The sequence below is a fragment of the Semicossyphus pulcher genome, unplaced genomic scaffold (genome assembly GCF_022749685.1).
Source record: "Semicossyphus pulcher isolate SPU_LCO1_2020_fin unplaced genomic scaffold, fSemPul1.0.p SCAF_14, whole genome shotgun sequence".
NCBI classification, from domain to species: domain Eukaryota; kingdom Metazoa; phylum Chordata; class Actinopteri; order Labriformes; family Labridae; genus Semicossyphus; species Semicossyphus pulcher.
The window spans coordinates 20,813,524-20,839,105 of record NW_027211648.1 but is presented as its reverse complement, the minus strand read 5'-3'; the positions used below and the strand labels follow the sequence as shown (position 1 = coordinate 20,839,105).

At 40.9% G+C, this 25,582-nt stretch overlaps 1 protein-coding gene across 2 annotated transcripts in view; it reads left to right on the top strand.

The window, feature by feature from the left end:
* The first annotated feature begins 668 nt into the window (after positions 1–668).
* fndc5a (fibronectin type III domain containing 5a) overlaps positions 669–25,582 on the top strand; it is a 34,454-nt gene continuing 9,540 nt past the window's right edge. For both annotated transcript variants that reach the window (XR_011308081.1, XM_069662211.1), the window contains exons 1-3: positions 669–942; positions 14,288–14,403; positions 14,917–15,115. Coding sequence is in view for 1 of the 2 variants with exons in the window: in XM_069662211.1 (XP_069518312.1) it covers positions 885–942; positions 14,288–14,403; positions 14,917–15,115 (373 nt within the window). In the remaining variant the exon portion in view is untranslated. The remainder of the gene's footprint in view (positions 943–14,287; positions 14,404–14,916; positions 15,116–25,582) is intronic.

The window sequence follows — 25,582 nt, the reverse complement described above, 5'->3', positions numbered from 1 at the left end:
GGCTCACCAAGTGGGCAAGTGAAGCAGGAGGATAAGGGAGAGAAAGCAGCCATGCTCGATCAAAGAAGAGGACTTGGTGACAAGTTGCATTTGATCAACTGTGCTTGTCCCTGGCTACTCTGGAGGCCAGAGAGAAGTCAGTATACTCAGTTATCACAGCTTGGATTGTTTGATGGTGGACCTTTGCGTTTGTAAAACATGCGGGATAAGAGGGTAGCAGAGAGAAAAAAGGGCAAATGATGCTAATAAATGGCAGGCAAATAGATAAGAGTGAAATTGGGTAAGGCCTGGAAATAGAAAAAAATGGAGAGTCTAAACGTTTCTTTCATATAGCCATATTTCGACATTCCTCGACTTAGGGTTAATGTATTATTTAGCCAGGTGATCTTGGACGTCTTGCAACCTCTTCTCACTGCAAAGCCACCAGGAGTCAGTGTTGTGGGCAGGGAACGTCCAAATGCTTATGCACAAAGCCAGCACGTACCTATCTGCCTGCAGTATCCGAGCTGAAAACCATATCCAGCATCACCAGGAACAGCAGCAGCAGCAGATCGGGGAGTGGTTTTTTTTGGAGGACGGACCGATGACTTAACTAAAGGCTCCAGGGCTCGACACAAGTCGAAAACAATGCCGGTTACCGATTCGCTCATCGCCGGTGACTCGGGAATAATGAAGGCTCTGGAATGAGCATATGTGTTGCTGTTGCGCTGTCTGAGGTGCTGAAAAGCCACAGATAGACCCGCCGTTGTCCCTTTTTCAGTCGAGACGACACGCATCAACTGACGTGAATGCCGAGCAGCATAACACGGCACACCAGTTCGACTGTTAACACATAACCCTCATCAAGAGTAAATGGGACCGCACGTCGACCGAGCGTTAGAAAGATGGAGAGATTTTCCCTGCTCGTCCTCAGCTGTCTCTGCGTCTCTCGAGTCACAGCGGGTAAGTTTACGTTTATGTGCATTAAAGGGAGGTTTCTGTGCATTTTGGAGCAGCATCTTACAGCGTGATATTTTATCGCCAAATTAAACGAACAATGGAGGGAGTGTAAGGGCATGTGTGAAACGCTGCTGTCTTACATGGAGCTGCATCGTACAAGCTTTAGATTTGAACCGGTATTGTTTTTGTGAGACGTTGCGTAGTCTGTTGTATTCAAGGCAAGGAAGACTGTGCATTTTGATGTTGTTATCTAAAGACACTTAAATGGTTTGAAGCATTCACATTTGAATTTCTGAAACAAAACAGGGAGTGTGTGTGTGTGTGTGTGTGCGCGTGTGTGTGAGTGCGTGCGTGCGTGCGTGTACACGTACTACAAACGGCTGCGCGCACACACATTTCTAAGCTAAATGTTGACATGCTGTAAATGAACACTGAGTGTCTTTGTGAAAATCAGAAATATTTCTAGAACAGTTGTTTACTACTGAAGATTGCAAGGCATGTTTACCTTTAGGCCTAGAGTCCAGAAGCTGGGTGCTGTCATTGGCATCTGGAAACACGTATTTGGACTTCTGAGGAGCCTCAGTTGTCCTCTATAGATCCATTTAAATGTCAATGAAGCGGGCTTTGCTAGTGTGTGAGTGAGTTCTGGTGTCCAACATATGTATGCATCTATAGGTCATGGTTTTTAGAGCCCATACCTCTCACGCACCTAAACTTGACCAATAACTGCACTAGAATGTCGTACCACCTCTTGACTCAACCCTGGTTTGATGGGTATCTTCCCCCCTCCTCAGCTTATCACTGATGATGGATCACTGTGCTGCTCCTCTCTCTTCCAAACACATACACTAATACAACCTTGACAGTGTTCTGAGACAAAGCTGCTTACTTTATGTGTGTTGTGTGCTGTTGTCTTTCTCTCACAAAAGTTAACATTTAAATACTGTAAGAAGTCTATATTACACACAAAGCATTTATATTTACAAACACTGACATTTCTTTTGTTTTTGCTGGTTCTCATATTACATTGATTTAATAGCACTTAAAACATTTAGATTACACAAATAAAACAACACAAGGCAGTTGTGTCTGAATATTTTCCACAACCTCTAGTTTTCATAAATGTCTTACACGCGGTAATGTAAATATAAGCTAAGATTGGTTTGTTAAAGGTTTAAGTGTTTATTGATGCATTTGTTACTTCTCTAATGAAACATTCAAATCTGATGAATAAATAGCTATTACATGCCTGATAACATATAGCTGCACATAATGATGCAACATTGGGCACATGAAGAAATACTTACAGGGTGTTGTAAAGCATTTACTAACTCTTCATACAAATACTGAAATAATTTGTTTTTCATATTTCACTCTTGGATTTGTTTCGTTATCCAAAATGTGTTAACTGTTTATACATAAGTTATGGAGACTTCATTAGAGGAGTTACCATTGGAGACAAACACATTTATAAATACTTAAAATGTCCTTTATCTGCTCAGTGCAATACAGTGTGTTATAAACCATTAATAAGTGCCTACATGGCTTGGTATTAAATAAAAAGTATAATAGACTAATAAATATGACCCTCATCATTTTTAACTGTTGATTTGCAAAATATTAAACGAAAAATGTGTTGCATTTGTGGTAAACAATGACAAAAAACACAAAGAAATGCACAAGGTCATCATGTGATCATGCGTTTCAGTGATGACATCTGATGATGTTTTCATCCTCACCTCAAGGTCCATTCTGTTGCTGTTCTGTAACTTTTGATCAAATTATCTTCCCAACAGGTAACCTTAACTTCTAAGCAATAGTGGATGAGAAGTCTTGTGAATAGACCGTCTTTCACCCTGATTTGAAATCCTTTTTATCTGCTGATGAAGACTGTGTTAAATGATCAAAAGCTCTGGAGCAGCAAATGGACTTAAAGATGAGTTTTTTCTGCTTTTTTTAGGTCAGGTATAAATTAAAAACCAATGAGTATCAATATTTACAAAACTTGACAACTTGAGTTACTTGGGAACTACATTTATTGCCTTTTGGTGATTCAAGTTTTTGTCTCGAAAACTTGAAAACCATGCAAAATCAATTTAGCGGCAGGGAGGTGGACTTGCAGAAGTGAGAGGGTGTGTGCGCCACGGCTCCATAAAATTTTCACTACTGTGACATCTTTAGTGTGTCTGTGTTTATTTACCCTCATAAACTGTTGGTTGATACAGGGACAGGAGAGGCAATGCTTCGATTTAAAATGTAAATCGAACTTTAACACATTCATCTAAATGAGGCCATAAATCCTTGAAGGCAATTTTCTCCAGTCCCTAACAGTTCTGAGATGGAGAAAGGAAAAAAGAAAACAAGGAAAATCAATTAATCAATCAAGGTATTGAGCTCTGATGCAAGCAGTGCAAAGCTGCAGCTGCAGGCTGTTCTCTTTGTTGGAGGAAGGCTTATAATTATTGGTGACCTCAGAAGTTATTTTCTATGCTGTAAAGCAAATAATCTTGGCCACCTGCCATGTGATAAATCCTTTGAGTACAGTATATAATATGTCAAGTGCTAAGCCATCTAACAGTAATGGAGAAGTGTTAAAATGCGAGAGCTAAAGTTTGTACAGTTTCCTGTCTTCTCTTTTCTTACACCAATTGTCAGCAGGAAACAGAATCAAACTGTTCATATTTACAACACAGAAAAAGATGGTTTCCTAAGATAAATATGTGTTTATGCTTTGGGATAGTTCGGAAGACAAAATGTATTGTATTGTACATCTGAAAACACTGCCTTGGGGTCACCTGATGTTCTTTTTTTTTGCAGACAGCACTTTTGTCACATGCACACAATGAGATGTGTGATCTTTATGTTCATCATCAGCATTAGAGCAAAAGCAGGATGGGCTAATGTTCATGATCTTTAAATGCAACTCTGTCCTGACTTTATTCGAATGTGTGTCCTATAGATCTGCTGGGTATCTGGGACAGACTTCTGATTGGCGGGCTGAATCATTTTGTTCCCTCTGAATAGGCTGTGTAACAGATGCTTGTTTGTGTGCAGGTTTAGATTATCTGCTCATTGGGTTCCCTGTAGCTTATATGGGAGTAATACCCCTTTCCCACCAAAATTAGCGTGTTGACGCTGGTTTTTCACACCCAGGAAGACCCGCTACTCCTTTCCGTCTCTTTTCTGCTGCGTCACTGTCTGACGTCACAAACACACTGGAGACAGTGTTAGTAAACAACTTACTGTGCCAGAAACCTGTCGCCTTATTGCTTCTTCCCTTCGGATCAGAAGAAGCTCTCTCACCTCGCTACATCTTGCAAGAAACAAAGAACAAATTTTGCAATTGTATGATGTCTTCTGTATTTACGCGACAGCGGCTGGAACTGCAATGCGCGTCATAGCATCGCACCTGAAAGGGGGCTGAGATTAGAGTGTCGACCTGGGTTTTGTGTTCCCATTATTGCCGATCGGAGCCGAGGTGATATTTACCCGGGTCTTCTGCAGAGTCATTTGACCCGGATTGAATGCCGATTGTAGCCTTTCCCACACAAAAAAGCAGAGTGTTAACAGGTTTTTTTGACCAGTGCGAAAGGGGCTTAAGATTAGCTATTTGTAATTATATTAGCCCTTTGTTATTGTCTTTCTACCTTACTTATTTTTCTAACATATTTGAGAATACCACAATTTTGCTGTATTTTCTTTATGTTGCATCAGATTTGGGGGTTCTGCAGGAAATATTTTATTATGATTTATTGCATGTAATTACAGTATGTGTTTCAACAACAGTTATTGTTCAGTTCAGTGTTACTATTGTTTATTTCAGTTTTCTACCATATAATTTAAAAATAGGGAATTCAAGTTTTTATTATTGTATCTTGCCCATACATGCCAAAATCATGCAAGCCATATCCAAATTTCTGCCCATACATTTCCACAAAAGTTAAAAAATAAACATAGAATTTTTGGAATCTGATATTCTGACTTTTATGTCGACACTCAAATTCATAAATCATTGACTATGACCTGTACAACTCGTCTTAGCTTCTGTCCCAACCTTTTGAGAAAAAAACATTTCTAATCACACTTTTTTTTTTAAACTCAGAAATTGCTGTTGATGTAATTTTACTTGGACATTTTTCTGTAACTATGTTTACATTTGTTAAGAGATGTCAGGTTGCTTCTTTTCTGGCAGAAGAAGAAAAGAAGCAGGCATTAGAGGACAGATTGGTGCAATCATCAAGACACCAGGCCTGTGGGAGAAAAAGACAGCAGTGCCAAAAGACTGACGTGGCAGTGACAGCTTTCTGACGTAGTCTATCATCTGTACAGTATTAAGTCCGTCATATCACTTGTTCAGGTAGGGGAGGGTCTGAGCTGCCATCAATCTGCTTGTGACTCATTTACATACAGGAACGCTCCCAGAATACCATATGTGGTCAACTTCATCCCCATAGTCACATTTATGAGTATTTGTTTGAGACCAAAGGAGCACCTGTAATGTCTGTAGTGTTAATGTATTTCATGTGTGATCTACTACATTTCTCTTGTTTCCAAAATTAGTTTTATTGTTATTAAGTTATTATTACACACAAATGATGATACACCAAGAGTAGTTTGTCTGAAATACAATTATGCCTTGTCTGTAAGGGTTCTCAATTATCCAATAATTCAATTATAAGTTTAATCCAAAAGGCAATTGGGCTTTGCTAGACTACTTAAAGCCTTGTTTTGTTTGTTTGTTGAAAAGAAGAAAGTGAAATTTGCTTGTTTCAAAATAAGAAATTGAAAGAACTCAAAGTGTAGATATGAGCATACACATGGTTTGATCACAAAACGTGTCCCCTGATTCCTCCTCCTCCACTGGCAGATCATAAAAATACAGTTTTTATTTGGCACCGGGCAGTCAAATCTGGGGGGGTTCCAGATGGTGTTTTACATTTAAACAGTCTGCAGCACAGGTGGGCCCCCTGAGGAGGTTACCTGCACTACTTTCACCAAAGAAAAACTTTTGCACAACCGTTTGCTCTTAAAAAAGTTTTGACTCTTGTTCCAGAAGTTTTGTCTGACACAGATGAGCATTAATGGGCATTTTAATGCCTCTGCACCTTCGGCAGCCCTGGTGAAAGGCATTGTGATTTCAGGTTGCCCATGTGTGTGTATCCCATTCTCATGAAATCAATATCTCAGCAACACCTTGAGAGAAATTTGTTACATCTTGCCGTAGTGATCTCCACTCGCTCGCTCTGCTGTCCCAAGGAGGGAATTAGCACACAAATGTGTGGCGGCAATTCTAGTAATGCTTGTGTTTCTGTAAATGTAACTCGGTAGACCATGGACTGTATATTAAGATGGACAACATGACAGGTCCCTAAAAGTGAAGCCAAAACATTCCGAGCGCCCCGTGCTGGCTGGCTGCAGTATAGGCCATAAAGCCCGCCTCCACCATGTTAACAGGTGGGACATGAGTCAAACTATAACATCAAAATACATGTCAAATACATTTTTCTCAAACATGGTTTCTGTCATTATAGTTAGTTCTTATCGTGCTGATTTACGTCCAAATGTAATTTTTTCTGACATGTTTATTTTAAATTAGTTATTTGATGCTGTAAAAAAGATTATTGTCAGCTCTGTTGTCAAATCCAGCTCCTGCAGCCAATCAGTTCCGGGTAAGCAGAGTAGAGGAGGAATGGCGAGAGGAAACGTAACTAAAACAATCGTTTCAGTCATTGCAGTATACATATCTGTGAATTTTAACCTCAGACCAACACAAAGAAGCTGTTCTGCTGTTAAACATGCCTGTGTGCGGGATCTTTAGTGTTTTTGCGGCAAGTTAAGCGTGTGTTTTGGTTAGTGGAAGTGGCTATGGCCGCGCCTCCCGCCGATCTCTACTGTGCAGACTCTGGCTCCAAATGACGTCACCATCGCAAGATTGCAGTATGAATCACAGGGGCTATTTTGGCATCAGTTCTGTACAATGAGAGCAGATGGAGATATATGAGTCATTGATGTAGACAGGCATTTATATATGCAAAAGCAAGAACATGTGTACATGTGAGCTTTTTAAACGTGTATGTCAGTTTCCCATGAACAATTTTTTGTGCTGGGAGCTGCAAGTCCTGTTTCTGTGGGTGTGCATCAATCCTCAGTCAGGGGTCATTGTCAATCACACTGCATGGACTTTTAAGGGACTTCTTACTGAAGAGAGACACGGAGATGATGGGAATGATGGATAGAGAGAAAGCAAATTAATGTATTTAAAAGGAAGAGAATGCTAGCGTTAGATCTACAGAAGAGAAAGACAAAGCAAGGGAGAGACAGACGGAATGCAAGTGGCAAGATGAGAGCGAAACATGGAGGAATCAGATGAATGAATCCTCGTATTCTCCACCTCCACCTCCGTGTGACACCAATCCTCCCAGGCAGCTACTGTAGGCATTACTTTACAAGCTGTTGCAGAGTCCTCAGCGGGTCTGGAGGACCTCCACAGAGAGAGACAGAAAAAAAGCTAAAACAATCCTGTGGTGAAAGATAGAGAACAGGGGAAAATGATCTATCAAGTGCTAATATCATATTCATAACCTTATATCAAGCTGTTAGCTCCTTTAGCGTTATAAGCCCCATTACATACTGCTGTTTTCCTCCTTGTTGTGTGTGTGTGTGTGTGTGTGTGTGTGTGGGAGTGTGTGTATTTGTGTGGTGGTGGTGGTGGTGTGTGTGTGTGTGTGTGTGAGAGAGAGTGTGTGTGTGATGTGTGTCTGATTTTGGAGTAGATTTAATTAGCAGTGGGCTTGTCAAATAATCAGCCTCACGGCACTCCTTTGCCTTTTGAATTAGCTGGCTTGCATTCTCTCTGCCCACAATGCTGCATTGATTTTCATACCCTACCTTTTGACATTTAATTAGAGGAAAGTGCGTGTGCGTGTGCCTGTGTGTGTGTGTGTGTGTGTGTGTGTGTGTGTGTGTGTGTGTGTGTGTGTGTGTGTGTGTGTGTGTGTGTGTGTGTGTGTGAAGTTACACACATGCCCGTGTGTGCCTGTGTGTCTACAGATGGAAAAACAGGGAGAAAGATTTTGTTGTTCAATCCCACCCCCCTTCCTCAGCATTATTGTGGCCAGCAGGGTTGAAAAATTCATTTCCTGTAATTAAATAACTAATTTTTCCACAAAGGAACAAAAACACCCTTAGGTGTGATTATTTGACAGCTTTCGCCTGTGCACAGAGGCAGAATGGAACACAGAGAAGGCACAGGCTCCGTTCCACGATCACAGATGCAGAATATACAACATTTCACCTTCATACATAAGCATTCTGTGGCTGTTAAAAGATGACATCCTAAATAAATTCCAAATCCAAATCTATTGGAGGACAATAAAGTAGCCTCAATTTATAAGCTGCATAATTACTTATACTAGGTTGATCTCAGCCTGAGTGTTAGTACCATGTGGCTAATCAATAGCGGAATAGCAGATGAGTGAGTCACAGCAAGGCTATCGTCTCCCCTTTTTCACCCACCATCTGCTCCTTGCACCCAGATTCCCATTGAAGTCTCAGTTGCAGGCAGAACGCTTTACACACCAGGCTATGGAGGAGCTGCCAAAAAGCCCAAGTGTAGTAGCTGCACAGAAATAAAGCAAGGAGCATTGGAGAGACAGACAGCGATGAAAAAGAAAAGAGAAATAACAGAAAAACGTAGCAGTTGTGTTTGAGGGGGAGGTTTAGTGCTAAGTGTCCATTATAGTCCCAGAGAGATAGTAAAGTGAACAGATGAAAAAAATAAAGGAAAATATATGAGGTGGATTTCCAAAGACAAAAAAAGGATGGATGCAGATCCAAAAGCTCTGGCAGTTGTATGAAAAACAAATGATGGGGCAAGAAGGAGAAAAGAGGATATAGGGGAGCTCTCTTTTGTGGGTTATGTAACATTTCAAGCAGTCATTTAGAAAAGACAGGAAAAAAGCAAGCAAATAGAAGGCAGTCTCTAATGAAAAACACGTGTGCCGTCAGGTAAAGATGACACGTGCATTAACCTACCTTAATTCACCAGATGTTTTGGATTTTAAGTGAGATGCATTAAAGCCTTCTGTTTACTTCCTTTCCAGGGATTCGCCTAACTTACCAGTGTGTTTTTGTGTGTGTCCCTCCACAAGGATGAGACCACGTGCCAAGGTCTCCTCTGATGCATGCAGGGGCAAACCTGCACAAAATCCTAATGGCTCTATCACAGTCCTTAACTATGAACGAGGGGACACTTGCATTCCGGCCAGCTTTATGCTAGCTTTTAGCTGTATTCTACGCCCCAAGAACACAGCACCACTGCAGCTATACAGCTCTGAGACTCAATGCCTATTTAGTGGGCGAACAAGCAGGAAATATATGTAATTCCCCAGCTATGGTGTGAGACATCATCACCTTATCAACATTAGTTCATTTATAATCAATAATTACCCTGTAGCCTCAGGCTATTCTAACTGTTATAGCTGTTTTATGTCTTCCCACTAACAAAGTGGTCCTTCAAAAGCATGCAACTAATAATCACTCGCTCCTGCTGGTTATTGCTTCCTTCAAAGAGACTTAGTATTAGTCATAAGCCAAAGTGGTTTAAGTTGCTAAACATAAATTAGTAGCAGCACAGAGATCCAAAAGGATTCAAAGAAAGGAACAAAGGTGCTACCCGAGGACTGTTGCTACCCCTTAAATGCCAAGTACAATATGAAGTTCCTGACAGGCAGTTTTCATGTTTGTTCACAATCCTACTGACTAACTCATTGGCATCCTAGGGAGCAGAACCAGCCCAGGGCCCTGAATCTGGGAAATGTGTTTCTCAGAGGATAAGGATTGCAGGGCTGCCATAAGTTGGTAGCCTAGAAATCAGTAATATTTCCCCAAAGGGGTGATTTGAAGCCACAACACCACCCCAGCCCTTTGCCGTTAGCTCAGGTGTCACACTGTATCACACTGTTTTAGGTGATTGAGTTCATGAGTGAAGTATAGCTGGAGAGGATACACAGTTCGGGGGGAATTCACTAAAGGATTATGCAGCTTTTGCGCCAGCTTAACCTGTGCAAATGACACAAAAAGACTCCACCTCATTCTCCAAGCACACACAGAGAGTTGAATGCACCCCAAAGTGCGCTGTAGAGCAAACAGCATGTCTGTGCTCCAGTGCAGTTTGCGCGTATTTAAATGAGTCATTATGCAGACATTTGGGGCAAAGGTTTTCTATAGCTATTTATTAATAAAAACATGTATACAAGTTATTTCAACACTGTTTCAGTTTTTCCTTACTACTGGTGCTGTAGCTAGCAGTAGCTGGCAGCCTATATTAACGTTGATTGTTGTGAAGGATGTTGGCTGCAATGGCAATCATGACGGTGCATGTCCATGACGAAGCGTGAGCAACAATTAAGTTAGTTTTCCTCACTTAAAACAGCGAGGGAAACAGCACTGCGGCATATTGTAAATATGCTTGGGCCCGGAAAAAGTTTAATGCGGAGGTGTGACGTCACTTCTTAACAACCGGATAGCGCCATCGTCTGGCTAAAATACTGAATAACAAAAACATTCCTCTCTCTGCATTTTATGCTGGTATATTTGTCGCACCGGTATACCGGCACATGGGCACACTTTGTCCACATTTGTTGGGGCGGTCTGGATCCGTTATGCATGACGGTGATTATTATATGGACAAGCTGCTGTTGCACGCTCGTTTAAAAAATAAACCGTTGAAAGAGCTGCCCCCTCCTCTCCCTGCTCATCATCCATCTGTGCATGGAGTTGAGATGCATCAGTGTGCGCTCAACTAATGCCTGAAAGCGGAGCAGAGAGTGGAGGTGCAGAGAGCTTCTCTCCACAATCAGACGCATAACAAGAGCAAACTGAACGGATCAAAAAAATGCACTAATATCCAGAGTTGAGGCAGCAGTTGGGCAATTTAATGAGAAACAAAATCAAATAGGTTGTTTTAACATTTAGATATTTTTACTTACATAGTAGGTGAACAATGTATCATTTGTAACATTTTCAATGCCTCTGTTCTCTTGTGGAAACTGTCCAAAAAGACTTGGAATCACTGTGTTGCAATTTTCTTTTAGTAATTTCAGAAATTCCCTAAAAAACTATGCACCTACAGAGGCCTAAAGGTGAGTATATCACCACACGTAAGGGTCAATCTTTTAGTATCAAAAACAATCTTTAATACCTTCATTATTTCACTCACAAATATGCTTACATCATGAATAATCCTAAATAAATATATTTTTAAACAAATAAGTGCACCTGCTGTTTTCTAAGTGTCATTTATACATCCCTGCCTTACCTGCATGAAAACCTGAAATGAAAGTTTGATCTGTATCTAGAGACATTATCCAGATAATGATATCTGATCACTGCAGGCCTTTGCATTTACACATTGTATTAATAAGCCTACCTCTGCCCACATTTTAATCAGATGTTAGTATTATTTTGGCAGAGCTGTGTATCAACAATCATGGAATTTCCCAGGCCAGGAAAAGTTTAATTAACATGTATTTGTTATTATTGAGATGTGATTTGGTCTCTTATAAAAGATTATTGTTGAAAAGAAAATAAATAAATGAGACCATTAAGAAATGTTGCCATCTGCTTTGAAAAATGAGAACTACACAACTGGTAAATGGAAAATCTGACAAAAATATATTTAAAGCAAACTATGATCTTTACAGTCCATCAACCCATGTAACCTGCATTATGTCCCTGTTTTTAAATCCACTGCATTGTATCCAATTTGGGAAGTGGAAGGAGATGCCAAGGAGGGGTCAGGAGGGAAGGATGAAAGCCTGCCAGGCGAGCGTGTGGGAGAAGTGATCCTGTCTTTCTGAGGGTGACAGAGAGATGCGCAGTATGTTCATTAAATAGTGAAAAGCTTAAAGGACCAGTACTGTTCACTGTGTGTGTGTGTGTGTGTGTGTGTGTGTGTGTGTTTGTGTGTGTGTGTGTGTGTGTTTGTGTTTTAACAGCAGCTTGGCTTTGTTTCCTTGACTGTAAACCCACATACATTTACACACATGCTGCTAAAGAGCGGCACTTTAATGAATAGGGATATTAAGGAGCTGTCACACTTCACACTCCACAGCATGGGATAGACAACTAGCTGTCACTCTGATCATCATTGGGCTGACACTCACACACATCCACACCACCAGGGACATCCAACTAGGCTCAAAGTCACCCCCATCTCACAGTGTAAGGCAGACTGTGTGCCACTGGGATGCAATAGACTTTATGAAGACATCTGTCTGGTGTTTCATTAGAGCTGACTCTCATGTCATGTGGATATTAACGGCCTGCGGTCATTGCCAAGGTCCACTCTAGTTTTCTGTTAGAGCAGTCATATGTGGGAGAGGAGACAAAGAAAGACAAAGGGTTACCAGAAAGTTTGGAACATGAGGACAAAGAGGTGGTTTAACTTTGTTTCACAGAAAGCTAAGGAAAAATAACTATAGTGTTTATCTTTTGAAACCTCAATTGATTTCAGGTGTAGACTGTTTTCTTTTTTATATTATTTACAGAGAACTAACATGAATTCACCATGCGCAACCTCACTCCATACCTTGTCCCCACTTCTGCATTCTTTATGTAAGAACTTATTATACCATTTGAATCTTAATTTAGACCAATGATCTCAGAGATTAGAGTCAGCAATAGTTAACTTACACATCCCAATAGGCAATCAGCAATATACACATTCAAAGAGAAAAAACTTAAGAAAGGCTACCCTCTACTTTACAAAATTACATATTATAATTTTAAGATCATGGATCAGGACTCATAATCACATCTGGGCGATATCGTCAACAGAAGTTATGTTTAAAGACACATTCAGGTTTTCCTTAAATTTTTTGCCATTTTTTTGCCATCAGTTGGGGAGAAATAGTTACCATTTTATGTGTAAAAAAAACACTGATACTACAAACCATTTTTGGCCATGATTTGGCGGCCCACACTGCGAATGGTACAATAGTTTATTGTGGCGGCTGTGGCTCAGTGGTAGAGTTGGTCATTTCTCAATTGAAAGGTTGGGGGTTCGATCCCTGACTGCTACAGTCACATGTCCAAGTGTCCTTGGGCATGACACTGAACCCCAGATTGCTCCTGAAGGCATACCCATTGGGTATGAATGCATAGATCCTGATTGGAAATTGGTGTGTGTGAATGAGTGTGTGAATGGGTAAATGTGACATGTAGTGTAAAAGTACTCTGAAGACTAGAAAAGCGCTATATAAGTACAGTTCATTTACAGTCCATTTTTCTGCCACACAATATCATTTTTATATATTGCATGCCATTTGCAACAGCTATACAGAAGAGACCTGCTCATTTGATTTGATATTACAATAAAGACAAAGCTGACTACAATGTGTTTGGATATGAGGACATAAGGGGGGTCTGGGGGATTCTCCCCCAGGAATTTCTTTGCAAAAAAAAGCTATATTTTGGTCAATTTTATGCACTCCTTATTTACATTTAAAGTGATCATTAAAAATGTAAAAATGTGTACCTCAACCGCTATCATTAAACATTTATTTATAACCGCCTATATCGCTGATGCCTTAAGTGAGAGGTGGTAAGAGTGATGTAAGACCTGGCAACAGCTCTCTAGCACAAATGTGCTTTTACTTATCTTAATGCTAACATGTTCCAGTGATTTTGTAAATATATATTTTAAAAGTATTAGAATAAATCATACTTATAATGGAATTGAATGGGCCGTTGTACCATGCGGCTACACGGTTAAGGGTCAAGAAAGCATCCTCCAGAACCTGACGGCAAAAGTCACCACCTATATTGCCTATTCCCTGAGTGAGGATATTTCGCACTGTGTTGATGAGAAAAAGATTTTAGTTACTTCTAATAGATTTTTAAATTTCTTACTATTCTACAGTTATAATTGTTTGTTCATCCAATATTTGGTGTTTCTAAAGCTACCTATAAAATACTGCAGCAATGTCCACCTGTAAATTGTGGGTACTAAACCATACACTTGGAAAATCTTCCTGGTCTGCAATTAGAAATTCATGTATATGCAATAATGCAAGGTGGTGGATGTTGAATGTCGTAAACCATGAATGTCAAAACAAACTAAATTTCGTGGCCATCCCGCTAATAGTTATTGTGATATTTAAGTGAGAACAAAAGTGGCAAGTAACATTGTAATAAGAAGAGCGACATCTCTAGCTTGGCTATAAAAATTTGAATCATACTTTTGTACACTAAAATGACATTTTTTTAGAAGCAGAAATATATTGACATACATTTGCTTCACACCACAGAAGATTAAAGAAGCTTCTGTTTCTCCTTCTATTTGCAGATAGCTTGTCGCCTCCCGTCAATGTGACCATCAAAGCGGTAAAGGCAAACTCTGCTGTGGTGACATGGGACATCCCCGAGGGAGACCCCGTCATTGGCTTTGCCATCACACAGCAGGTGAGAAGACACAACTTACATGGATGTGTAAATGTAACATTTTGGTTGACATTTAGGCTTATGCAAGTATAAGAAAAGCAAACACATACTATTCCTGCTGACTTTACCATACATAAGTCATGGACACAGACATTTATCGCATTACTTTACAAGCTGTGGACGGTACACACACAAATTCACATTCATTCACAGGATGTGGATGTGTGTCAGATTATTGCGTAGAAGCTACAGGATCAGTGTGGGTTACTTTATTTGCATCTGTACAGTGTTGTTCATGCAGAGGAATAAGAAATACTGTAGATAGGAACTTTGGTCTGGAGGTTCAAACAACATATGCCATTATAACCCACATCAGGTTAAAAAACATGGATTTTTGCTTGGCATGTATACTAAAAGCAGGGGGAGACAGGTGTCTGTCCCTCTTTGATCAATTTCTGTATGGGTAAAATATATATATATATATATATATATATATGAATAAATGACTTTCCTCTCCCATGTTATTCTCAACAGAAGAAAGATGTGCGCATGCTGCGATTCATTCAGGAAGTCAACACCACCACACGTTCCTGTGCATTATGGGACTTGGAGGAAGAGACAGACTACATTGTGCATGTCCAGTCCATCAGCATGTCTGGGACGAGTCCATTGAGCGAAGCCCTGCGCTTCCGAACGCCAAAGGAGGCAGAGACACAGGCATCTAAGAGTAAAGGTAGTATGAGAGTTTTCCAAAGACAAACACGAGTATGAACGCTTTCTTAGTCATCTACATATCCAGACTTAAAGAGAAAAAAAGCACATGTCCTCACACTCTTTCTGCTCTTTTCAAAGCACTGAGTACAGAGGGGACTTTACCTTCTGACAATATCTTGAGTAATTTTGTCTAAAGACCAATAAAAATCAACAGACACACAAAGCGTGAAATGAAATTTCACGACAGAGTGCTCCTGGGGCTCACCCCTGCTGACCACAACTCAGGGATAAAACGCCTAAAGGGGTGCATACTTCATTGTGTATTGACGTGTCTTGGCAGGCCTCTCGCTGCATGCACCCAGCACAACTGCATGGTAAACCAAAATGAGAGAAGGCATTTATCAGACACAGAGAGGAGGTAGTCAGAGCTGCGAGGGTTGGCAAATCATTGCCAACTGCATCAAGCCCGGCTCCATCTATTCTTCCTGAGATTGACATTCAGGTACTGTGGCCAGTAGGCTGGCACAGACATGTAGAATATATATACAATTATTGCAGAGAAATGAAGATTTTCTTTCACCACTGAGGCCTTATTAACACTGTCTGTGTGATGTTTGTGCGAGGGAAAGAATTTACAGAAATCAATAACTGCACCTGATCCAGATTAAATTTCACCCTTTTGTGTACATGCACATGCTCCTTTCTTTGAGGTTGCAGATGTAATTCTCTCTCTTGCTATTTCGTACGCTGTGAAGAAAATGTGGCTCTGCCTAATGCATAAGGATAAACAGAGTTTTTTGTTTTTTAAAGGGATAGTAAAAGGAATATTATATACACTTTTTTGGATATTGATATTTGTCTTCCTGCCAAGCGTTTGTTGAGAAGATTGATACCACTTTCATGTCTATAAGCTAAATATAAAGCTACTGTCAGCAGTCAACTTACTTGCGTCACATAAAGACTTGACACAGAAAGAAGCAGCTATCCTGATTCCGTCCATAGGTTACAAAATCTGCAACCAATACATTTTAGGCTCACTAATTGACAAGTTTTATTTTGTTTGTTTAATCTGAACAAAATCTTTAGTGTGAAAAATGCATTCTCTGGTTTCTTGTAAACAGCCACAGCCAAGAAAAAATCTGGTATCAACAAAATAGACATGTTTTAACCTTGGTTATAGTAGGAATAAACAAACATGATATAATGTGCAAATTAGTGCACTTTAACATAATAAACTTTGTATAATCACAGAAGAATGGGGACCAAAAGCAGACTGTCAGAGGATGTGTATTAAATGCAAGGGTGTTGTTTTCAATGTTCAACTTTTTCAATTTATTTAATTTAAATTTTTTCTATCAGGATTTAAAATATGATTATTCATGTCATTATATCTCGGAGTAGTCTCGGAGTAGTTTAGTTGACAGAGTGAGGACAGAATGATTTCTCTGCTTCATCTGCACTCTCCCTGCCTTATGAAGGAATTATGAATTCACAAACAAATTATTATGGTTTCATCATTGCTTGAAACTGAAAAGAAAAAATTACTTTCGTATATGAACACCAATCTCGTGTTTTATCTCCACCTCAGTAACTGGTATTAGTAGCAGTCATTAGGTTTTATCCCTTAATTATAATGGATAAATGTAACTTTTGATACCTTAGCTTTGATGATGAGGTGTTTTCATTCCAAATGTCCCACTGTAACCAAAGACATTCAGGCAGCAATATTAGTATGTATAATATTCAAACGAACTGCACTCCTCAGGGAGAGAGAGAGAGAGAGAGAGAGAGAGAGAGAGAGAGAGGAAGAGAGAGCGCATGCATATGGACAGCGGGCCGTGGCACAAAAGTGGTCATTTGAGCATGAGACATGTTCTGCTGTATAAATTCCAGTTTAGTGAAGTGTATGAACTAAACTGTAGACTTGAGTCCTTGTTTACAGTGACAGACAGAGTGATGGCTGTCTCATGTGCATGACTCCTCTGCAGGTCGAAAGTGCAACAGTTACGTATAATATATTTCTTGACAAAATTATTGGTAGGGACAATTCAGTCATTTCTGTAGGGACTACCCAATTCTACGCCCTTGATTTCATGTAAAAAAAAAAAAGAGGGAAAAATAAGTCCATGGGGAACAGACGAGAATGACAGGATCCAGAAAAGAAACCACACTACGAAGAACACTAGCAATAGCAGGAGTGAGACATCCACACTGGAAGCACAGTTCAAAGGACATATTTCAAGGCCGATTGCATCACAGCTGCGCATCGAGGCTGTCCCATTTCCAAGGCTCATTCTTTTCCTGGCCACGAAAGGATCCATCGGGTGCATTCTTCCCGGCCCAACATATCACAAGATTCATTGCGTACCAGTTCAAACGAGATACACTCGAATACACTTGAAATGTAAGTTTTTGGTTTCAACTCAATCAAATAGCAAGCGACACAAATGTAAAAAAAAATACAAAAGGGCCTTGAAACTTGAAATTACCTTAAAATCATGTTCTTAAAATCAAGTTGATGTTATGACATGTTGTTAGTTATGTCAGCTACTTAGCCAGCCATCTAGCTATTTGTTGCTAGGCGACAGGAGTGAAGCTTTGTGATGCAAAGGTAAGGGCGGGAAAAGCTGGTAATGCAAATAGGAAATCCTCCATAGACCAGTTCGGTCATAGCGTTCTACGCAGGACCGAAAAGATATCCTTCGTCCTTTGAAGGATGCAGCCCCTTAACTAAGACACATCTCTTCACACAAGCTGGAAATTGCAAAGGCAGGAAGTAGGGAAACATACACAAGAGGCAAGGGTAAATTACAATATAAAAAAGGAAATGATAGCTGAACACTAGAATAAATGTAATACATGACTAAACAAGGACATGGCATTCAGGTGCTGGAAGGTGGATTTTGTTACCTTTAAACAGACCCAGGCAAACTTTACCCCCTGCTTTCAGTTTTTAGGCTTAAAACATAATATTTAGCGTAAACATGTGAGATTGGTATCAATGTTCTTCTTTTAACTCTCTGCAAGATAGTGCATAACCGTAATTGCCATACTTAGCAATTATTCCTTTAAAATGAGCAATGGGTGCCCCTGTAGTAGATACAGAAAATGCCCTCTCAGGTGCCCTTCCAATGCATAAAACGTTATAAAGTGCCCTCTGCCCTTCCAGTGGATAAATCATATGCTGGAAAATGACTTGGCCTCCACACACTCCTACATGTGAGACAATGTGCCCTCATGGGATAAGGGCTCATAAGGGTACATTCCCCAGTGGGGACATTCAGAATTCTATGGTTGAAAATGCCCCGGTTTTTGGCCGACCGCCCTACATGTGGGTCTGTATGTGACTGACTGAGTAACTGACTGACTGACTGACTGACTGAGTGACGGTACTTTCACAGCCATAGAGAGAGAGTTGCGACATTGCAATTGCAGGTCATGGAGCATATTGGACCTCCACTGACTGCTCTGGATACTTCATTCGGGGAGTAGGCGGGGCTGCTCCTCCGCTGCTCGTCCGCTGTCCTCACCTATGTCCGCAGCGCGCACCTGCTTTCAAACACGTTGTCATCGGCCTCATAAGGACAGTCCTTGTAACACATTGCACCCAAAAGTGCACATTGACGTAATGTGGTCAGCCACATTTGATAGTCTTGTTTTTTAATATACCCCTTCAAAAAACATGTGTCCCAGCATGATTCTACCTCATTTTCATTCCTAGTTGGAGCCCAAAAACTCCATTTTGGAGTTTGTTAGCATGTTGTTTTTGGTGTTAAAAAGTTAGCATGTACAATTTCAACCTAGCTTTAGAAAGATAAAAAAGGATGTCTGTCTACACACACACACAGCACTGTTTCACATCACAACTTTCTGCGCGCTGGTGCCTCATGGCATACAGCTGGTGCCCTTTTTATTTTTACAGCCTGAGTACGCCACGTACAGATACCTTTATTAATATTAATTTGCAGAGCTGTTTGAAGAAACAGCATGTTTGAAGAAAGAGCTCTCTGCCTCAGTTCTGTGAACAATTTCCCTAAAAAATATTTTCATATTGGCGGGCTCAGCAGACAACGCACACACACAAGCAGTGTAAGTCTGTGCACTGCAAATCAAAAAAATAAATCTCTTCTCAACGTTCACTCATACTGAACAACTTTGGTTTACCACAACACCACACATTCCTCTTTGTCTCATTTGCACTGCTTTCTCAAGGATCTCTTTTTAATAAGCTTAGCTAGTTGGGGATTGGAAATTCAAGTCATTTCCATGTGTGAGTACTTGCATGGAATTATTATAGAGTACTTTGGTACTCACAAAAAGGAGGCACTGGCTTGCCAATAGCATTAAACTTGTGTTGGCATGAAAACAAACACACCCTCCATCTAAGGGGCTGCTCTGAGGTCCATTGTGCAATACGGGCCAGGCTGGTCATCAGAACTGTGTGTCTGGAGGACAACATTCTTCAACTCCAGGTTCTGAATGAAATGGTTAAGTGACGGTTACATACGACTACCTGAGGGCTGTCCTTTAGTGTGAAGTGTAAGCTTGTTTGTTGGATCAGCCCTCAATTCCGCCGAGCTCACTTCCTCTCCACTGTAGTAGTTTTTTTTGCAGCTGAGGTAGTTTATACTGCAATGCAAAAGTAGTTTTTTTCATGATAAAGTAAGTTTAATGTTACAAAGCTTACACAGCTCATTCATTTCATGTACTTTGTTGAAATACTTCCAAACTCTAATCTCATGCCCTCTGGTCACCACTCTGCCTTTTCTGCCCTTTAGATTAGGTGTTGTCTGACTGAAAACATTAAACAAATGAGTTGTTTTGAAATTAACATACTGTAATTCACTGGAGAATCAGTTCATCATCTGAATATGTTTCCTAACTAGGTAGAAATAACAGATACTGGGGCGGCTGTTGCTCAGTGGTAGAGTCGGTCGCCTTTCACTGGGAAGGTCGGAGGTTTGATCCCAGGCTCCCTCAGTCTACATGTCGAAGTGTCCTTGAGCAAGACACTGAACCCCAAATTGCTCCCGGTGGCATAGCCAACGGGTATGAATGTGATAACTGATTGACAGTTGGGTACTTTACGTAGCAGCCTCTGCCAACAGTGTGTGAATGGGTGAATGTGACATGTAGTGTAAAAGCAGCTTTGAGTGGTCGCAAAGACAAGAAAATGCGCTAAGTACAGTCCACTGCATGGGTGATTACTTCTTATTTTTATTTTGACACTATTTCACACTTTCTAAAAAGGATAAAATAATAGCACATTGGTGAAAACTGAAATAATTACATCTTTGTGTTTAATAGATAGATAATTTTTAAGCTTACAAATCCATGCTGTAGGAATGGGTGGTAATTGAGAATAACTAATACACACGCAGAGAGGAATCTGTCTTTACTTCAGTTAATTGCACAAGGTGTACAGAGTGTGGAAGAGATTCTCTCAATACAGCTGTTCTGTCTGAGAAGGAAAGAGAGGGATTCACCATCCTCCCTTAACCGTCCAGCCCTTCTGTTCTGCCATATCATGCTGATCTGAGTGGAAAGAGCAAAGGATGAGTTGGAAATGCTGTATTATACCATGTTTCTTCTTGTTTGTTCTTTTATAATGGGGATGGCTATAAGAGTTCAAAAGGAATCATGGCAGATAAAAAGGACAACCTGTGCACAAAAACAGGAGGAAGAGACAATGAATCAGAGAGACAGAGGAAGGGAAACAGAGAAAAGGGAGGAAGTCACAGAGGATGCAGCAGAAGAAAATAAGAAATCCTGTCGGTGAGCAACAGACAAAAGTGCTTTCGGGAAACACACAAACTGTGTGTTTTCAGACAGATGCACATCTACACTCTGTGAACAAATTAGTTGACACACCTGACACACAGGGCTGCAAAAATGTAACGTAATATCCCTCTGCTACATCCCATACTTTGATCCACAGATGATCTTTGGGTGGAAGGATCAACTGAACTTATGACCTCAGTACTGCTAAAATCCTGGTTCTGGCTCTGTTGCCAAGTTCTCCTTTGCTTATCTCCAGCTACATGACCGGTTGCCAGATATGCATGTGTGAGGGCAATTCTCCTCCTGAAGATAATTTGTGAAGAACAAGCAAACTCAATGTTATGAATCAAGTCTCTTTACTTACATTTTACATGCAGCATGGAGAGAAGTGCGAAAGTTCTCTCCCTTGCTGTTGCAGTGTTCAAGCTTATATACAACATCAACAACCCCATCCCCACATGGTACTTCACTCAGCCACATGGCCTTCATCAGCAAGATAAGATGATCCTTCTCTGCTCTCTAGGGGGAAATCAGGGGAAACCGGGGTTCACCAAGTCAACGTCATAAACTAAATTGCCCCCCCCATATAAATTTAACTTTAGACAAGTTACCCCCTTGATGATCCCTGGAAAATTCCCACATTCCCTCCTTTTGACACAAAGTGTAAACATATCATATTGGGAATTGTATTAAACATTTTACATCACACATTCAATTTGAGTTAAACTGTAAGACTTTTCAAAAAAGAAAAAACACAATACACCACAATAAACTACAATTACTACAATTACACCACAAATAACACCAAAGATAAGAGTACACCAACAATAACACCATTCAACTAAAACAGTTCTTTTGACATAATTTATATTCGTCTTCTCCTGGGGTCTCCGGACCCTGCGGTGGTGACATGCCAATGTCACTTCCATCTGTGCCCTCTTGCACCCTTAGTAACATTAGTCCATTACCGCCCTCCTTTGATGGGTCGGGTGTATGCATATCAGTATAAATGAAATCAGTTTGGCTTTTGAATGCAAGTGGATCAGTTTGCAGTGTGGTGGGTGTAAGAATATATGAGGACGCTTGAAGTCCAATCCTTATTAGTCTGAGAGTAATACAACTTTCTTAAGTCAGTCAATGCTGTTTCTGTAAAGTCAAGTCATTTTTTTTTTTCCATGAGTCATGTCATACATGGGTCGGGAGATCTCCACAAAATCAAAAATCCATGGTTGGCACTAGCCTGCTATGCCTAAAAAGAAAAGATAACCCACTGATCACACAACAAACTGCAGCAACAACACTGTGTCAGCTTGATGATACTCTTGTGTAGGGAAAACACACCAAGAGGTCATCAACATACTGAACAAGTGTGCTGCCACACATTGGCTTTCAATATATATCACCTAGCATTGAATGTGGAAGCAAACCAGAACTGTGAGTCAGGACAAACAGGAATGCTAAATATGCATTTCCCAAATCAATCACAGAAACCCAACATGTGTTTTGCTTACACCTGTGAAAGACAAGGATGTGAATTAGGGCATTCCACAATGGCACATTGATAAGCTACTTATAAACCTGTTTATAAGTGTCACTGATGCCTGTGTGTGTGTGTGTGTGTGTTCGGCTCAATACTTTGACCAGCCTCCGCTGTCTCTTATGGCTGTGTCAACGGCAATCCTGGGGATTGAACAGCAAGTCCTGAGGTGGATCATTCGGCCAGGAGTCCCTCTGATCTTCTGCTCCACATTCGTCATTTTCCGGTGTAGCACAATCATGTGACTTATGACCAAAACCTTCACATCTGTAGCACCTCAGCTTGTGGCGGTCAATGCTGTCATACATTACTTGAGATCTCGGATGTGGACCCCATCTTCTTCTGTCGTTGCTATTCCCCCAGTGTTGTTCAGGATTCTGTGGGCCCCCCTGCTGGTAAAACATTAACTGAGCAATTTGGAGTTCTTTAGTCAGTTTTAAGTCCAACTCTACCTTGTTCCTTTCAGCGTGCAAGACATGTGTCCACACATTTGCAATGGTTGCGGTTTCCCAGCCAATACAGGTAGCCATGACTCGGTTCCTGAGGTCCGGATGGAGTCCATTCACCAGGGCAGTCTTTAACAGGGCGCTGTATGCCTCATTGTCTGAGTCAATGCCAGAGTGAGCTGCGAAAACAGTTTCCATACAAGTGCGATAATCAGCGACTGACTCACCCTCCCTCTGCTTGGTGTTGTGGATGTCAGACCAGCAGACCCTCAAGGGGAAAGCTGTACGCACTGCCTCATACAGCCTGTCCACCATCGTGGCAAAGTCCCTTGTTCCAACTACTGGGCTGCTGGACCAGTCGGCAGGTCGGATGTTGGCCCATCTGAGTTTGAAACACCTGCGACAGACGGCCTCTACTTCCTGCAAGGTTGGGTTATACATGGCTAACAACTGTTGCATGGCTGTGACCCATTTCTCACCTCCAATCCTTTGTGGGTCAGGCAGCTCCTCTGCGACCTCCTTAAGTTCATCCAGTTGCCATGGCCTGTACACCAACACCTCCGGATCCCAATGACTGTGTGTGTCTTCACCTGTTGGCCTTGGCTGGGGATTTGGGAACATCATCATGGGCATTTGTTGTATAGCCCCTTTGTCCCCTTGGCTCCGCAACCAATAGTCGAACGACGCTGCTAATGGAGACTTGACGGGAGGAACAAGGTTAGTCTTTGTCACTTTGGGGATTACAAGCAGGTTGGATAGGTCAGGGTATAATGTTGCCCCTTCCCCCTCCTCCTTGGGGTCATCAGGAGTCTCAGCGGTTGGGGAATGTGTTTCATGACCAGCAGGAGTTGCAGGCATGGAGACAGCATATGGCGGGGGGAAAGCCCTATCTCTTCCCCTACGTTTACTTCTCTCTTTCTGCCTATCACATGCATTTTCATCTTCCATCTGCTTCACCATCACACCAGCTATTGTCTTAGCTTCCCTTATTTCTGCTTCCCTTTCCCACTTCTGGTAAGCCTGCCAAGACATTCTTTTCTTTCCTACTTTCTTTCCCTGTTCACGTTCTTCTATAAGCACTCTACACCTTCTTAAACACTCTGTGCTCAATGTGCCTATTAATGGAAACACCCCCTGTGTGATATGGTGCCAAAGTGGAACATCCTCAACCACATTTTTTCCCCATTTTTCTACCATCAATTTAGTAGGACCTGAAAGAGGGTCAGGTAAAGGTTTTAGTTTTCCTGTTTTGTTCCCCATGGTGTAACTGACTCAGTAGGACAGCTGTGCTTGCACGTTCAATGGGCTCATCTTTCACACAAAATTCACAGTCACACTGATCTTCCCATACAAGTATGGTTGGATCTTATCAAGCATACACTACCTTTGGGTAACTTATTCAGCCAGGTGGTTTGTACGACACATTCGTTCCGAGCAACGCACCCCTGTAGTACACATGAATATGTACTAGACACTGAATGAGCAACCACAAAGTTTATTCTTTATATATTTCATAGATTTTTCAATCATACGCCCATTTTATCACAATGTGCTATACCCTTATAATGTGTTAAATTACTATAATATAATATCATTATGTTTCAACAAACATATTTAACTTCTGTGAGGATTATCTAAAAGTCCTCCACCCTTTTACCTTTTTTTTTTTCTTTTCTTGATTCCCCTTGTCAGTTCTAACAACCTTTTTTCCGGAATTACATAGAACTGGTCTACAATACCACAAAGGATTTACATGCCAACGGGCTCTGCTCCCCCAAGGAAATCCATCAGAGAAATACAACCATACGTTAGTTTCACAACCGCTTGTCTGGAATTACGCTGAAACTAGTTTCCAATACCACAAAGGAATTACAAGGAAACAGTTGTCCTATCACACAACAATTACACAGTTACCATTGAGAAAATGATTCATAACACCGTACTCACCCCAATAAAAATAGATGGAGCATCCACTGTTCGAAACCCTTGTCTGACTTCAGGCAGGTTCCTATCACCCTTTTTTGTGGGGAGGTCACCCTGAGTCTCAATAAAGACCCCTGCCGGCAGTTTACCCTCAGTCCAGACTCAGGAGTCGATCAGCGAAATGTCCATCCCACTTCTGACACCAAATGTGAGGGCAATTCTCCTCCTGAAGATAATTTGTGAAGAACAAGCAAACTCAATGTTATGAATCAAGTCTCTTTACTTACATTTTACATGCAGCATGGAGAGAAGTGCGAAAGTTCTCTCCCTTGCTGTTGCAGTGTTCAAGCTTATATACAACATCAACAACCCCCTACCCCATCCCCACATGGTACTTCACTCAGCCACATGGCCTTCATCAGCAAGATAAGATGATCCTTCTCTGCTCTCTAGGGGGAAATCAGGGGAAACCGGGGTTCACCAAGTCAACGTCATAAACTAAATTGCCCCCCCCATATAAATTTAACTTTAGACAAGTTACCCCCTTGATGATCCCTGGAAAATTCCCACACATGTTAAGCATAGGTTTTAAAATTGGCATAAAATAAGAGAGGTCAAAATCAAAGAAAAAGAGGTTGAGAAATCTTGGCATAGTTTGGCTTGAGCACAACTCTGTTACCTAAATTGTTAAAACAGACTTTAGGATTATCTCCTAAACCTTGAAAAACTCAAATCAGAGCCACAGAGGACACTATTTGGAGTTACTTTAAACAAACGCAATACAACATTTTGTCGGATA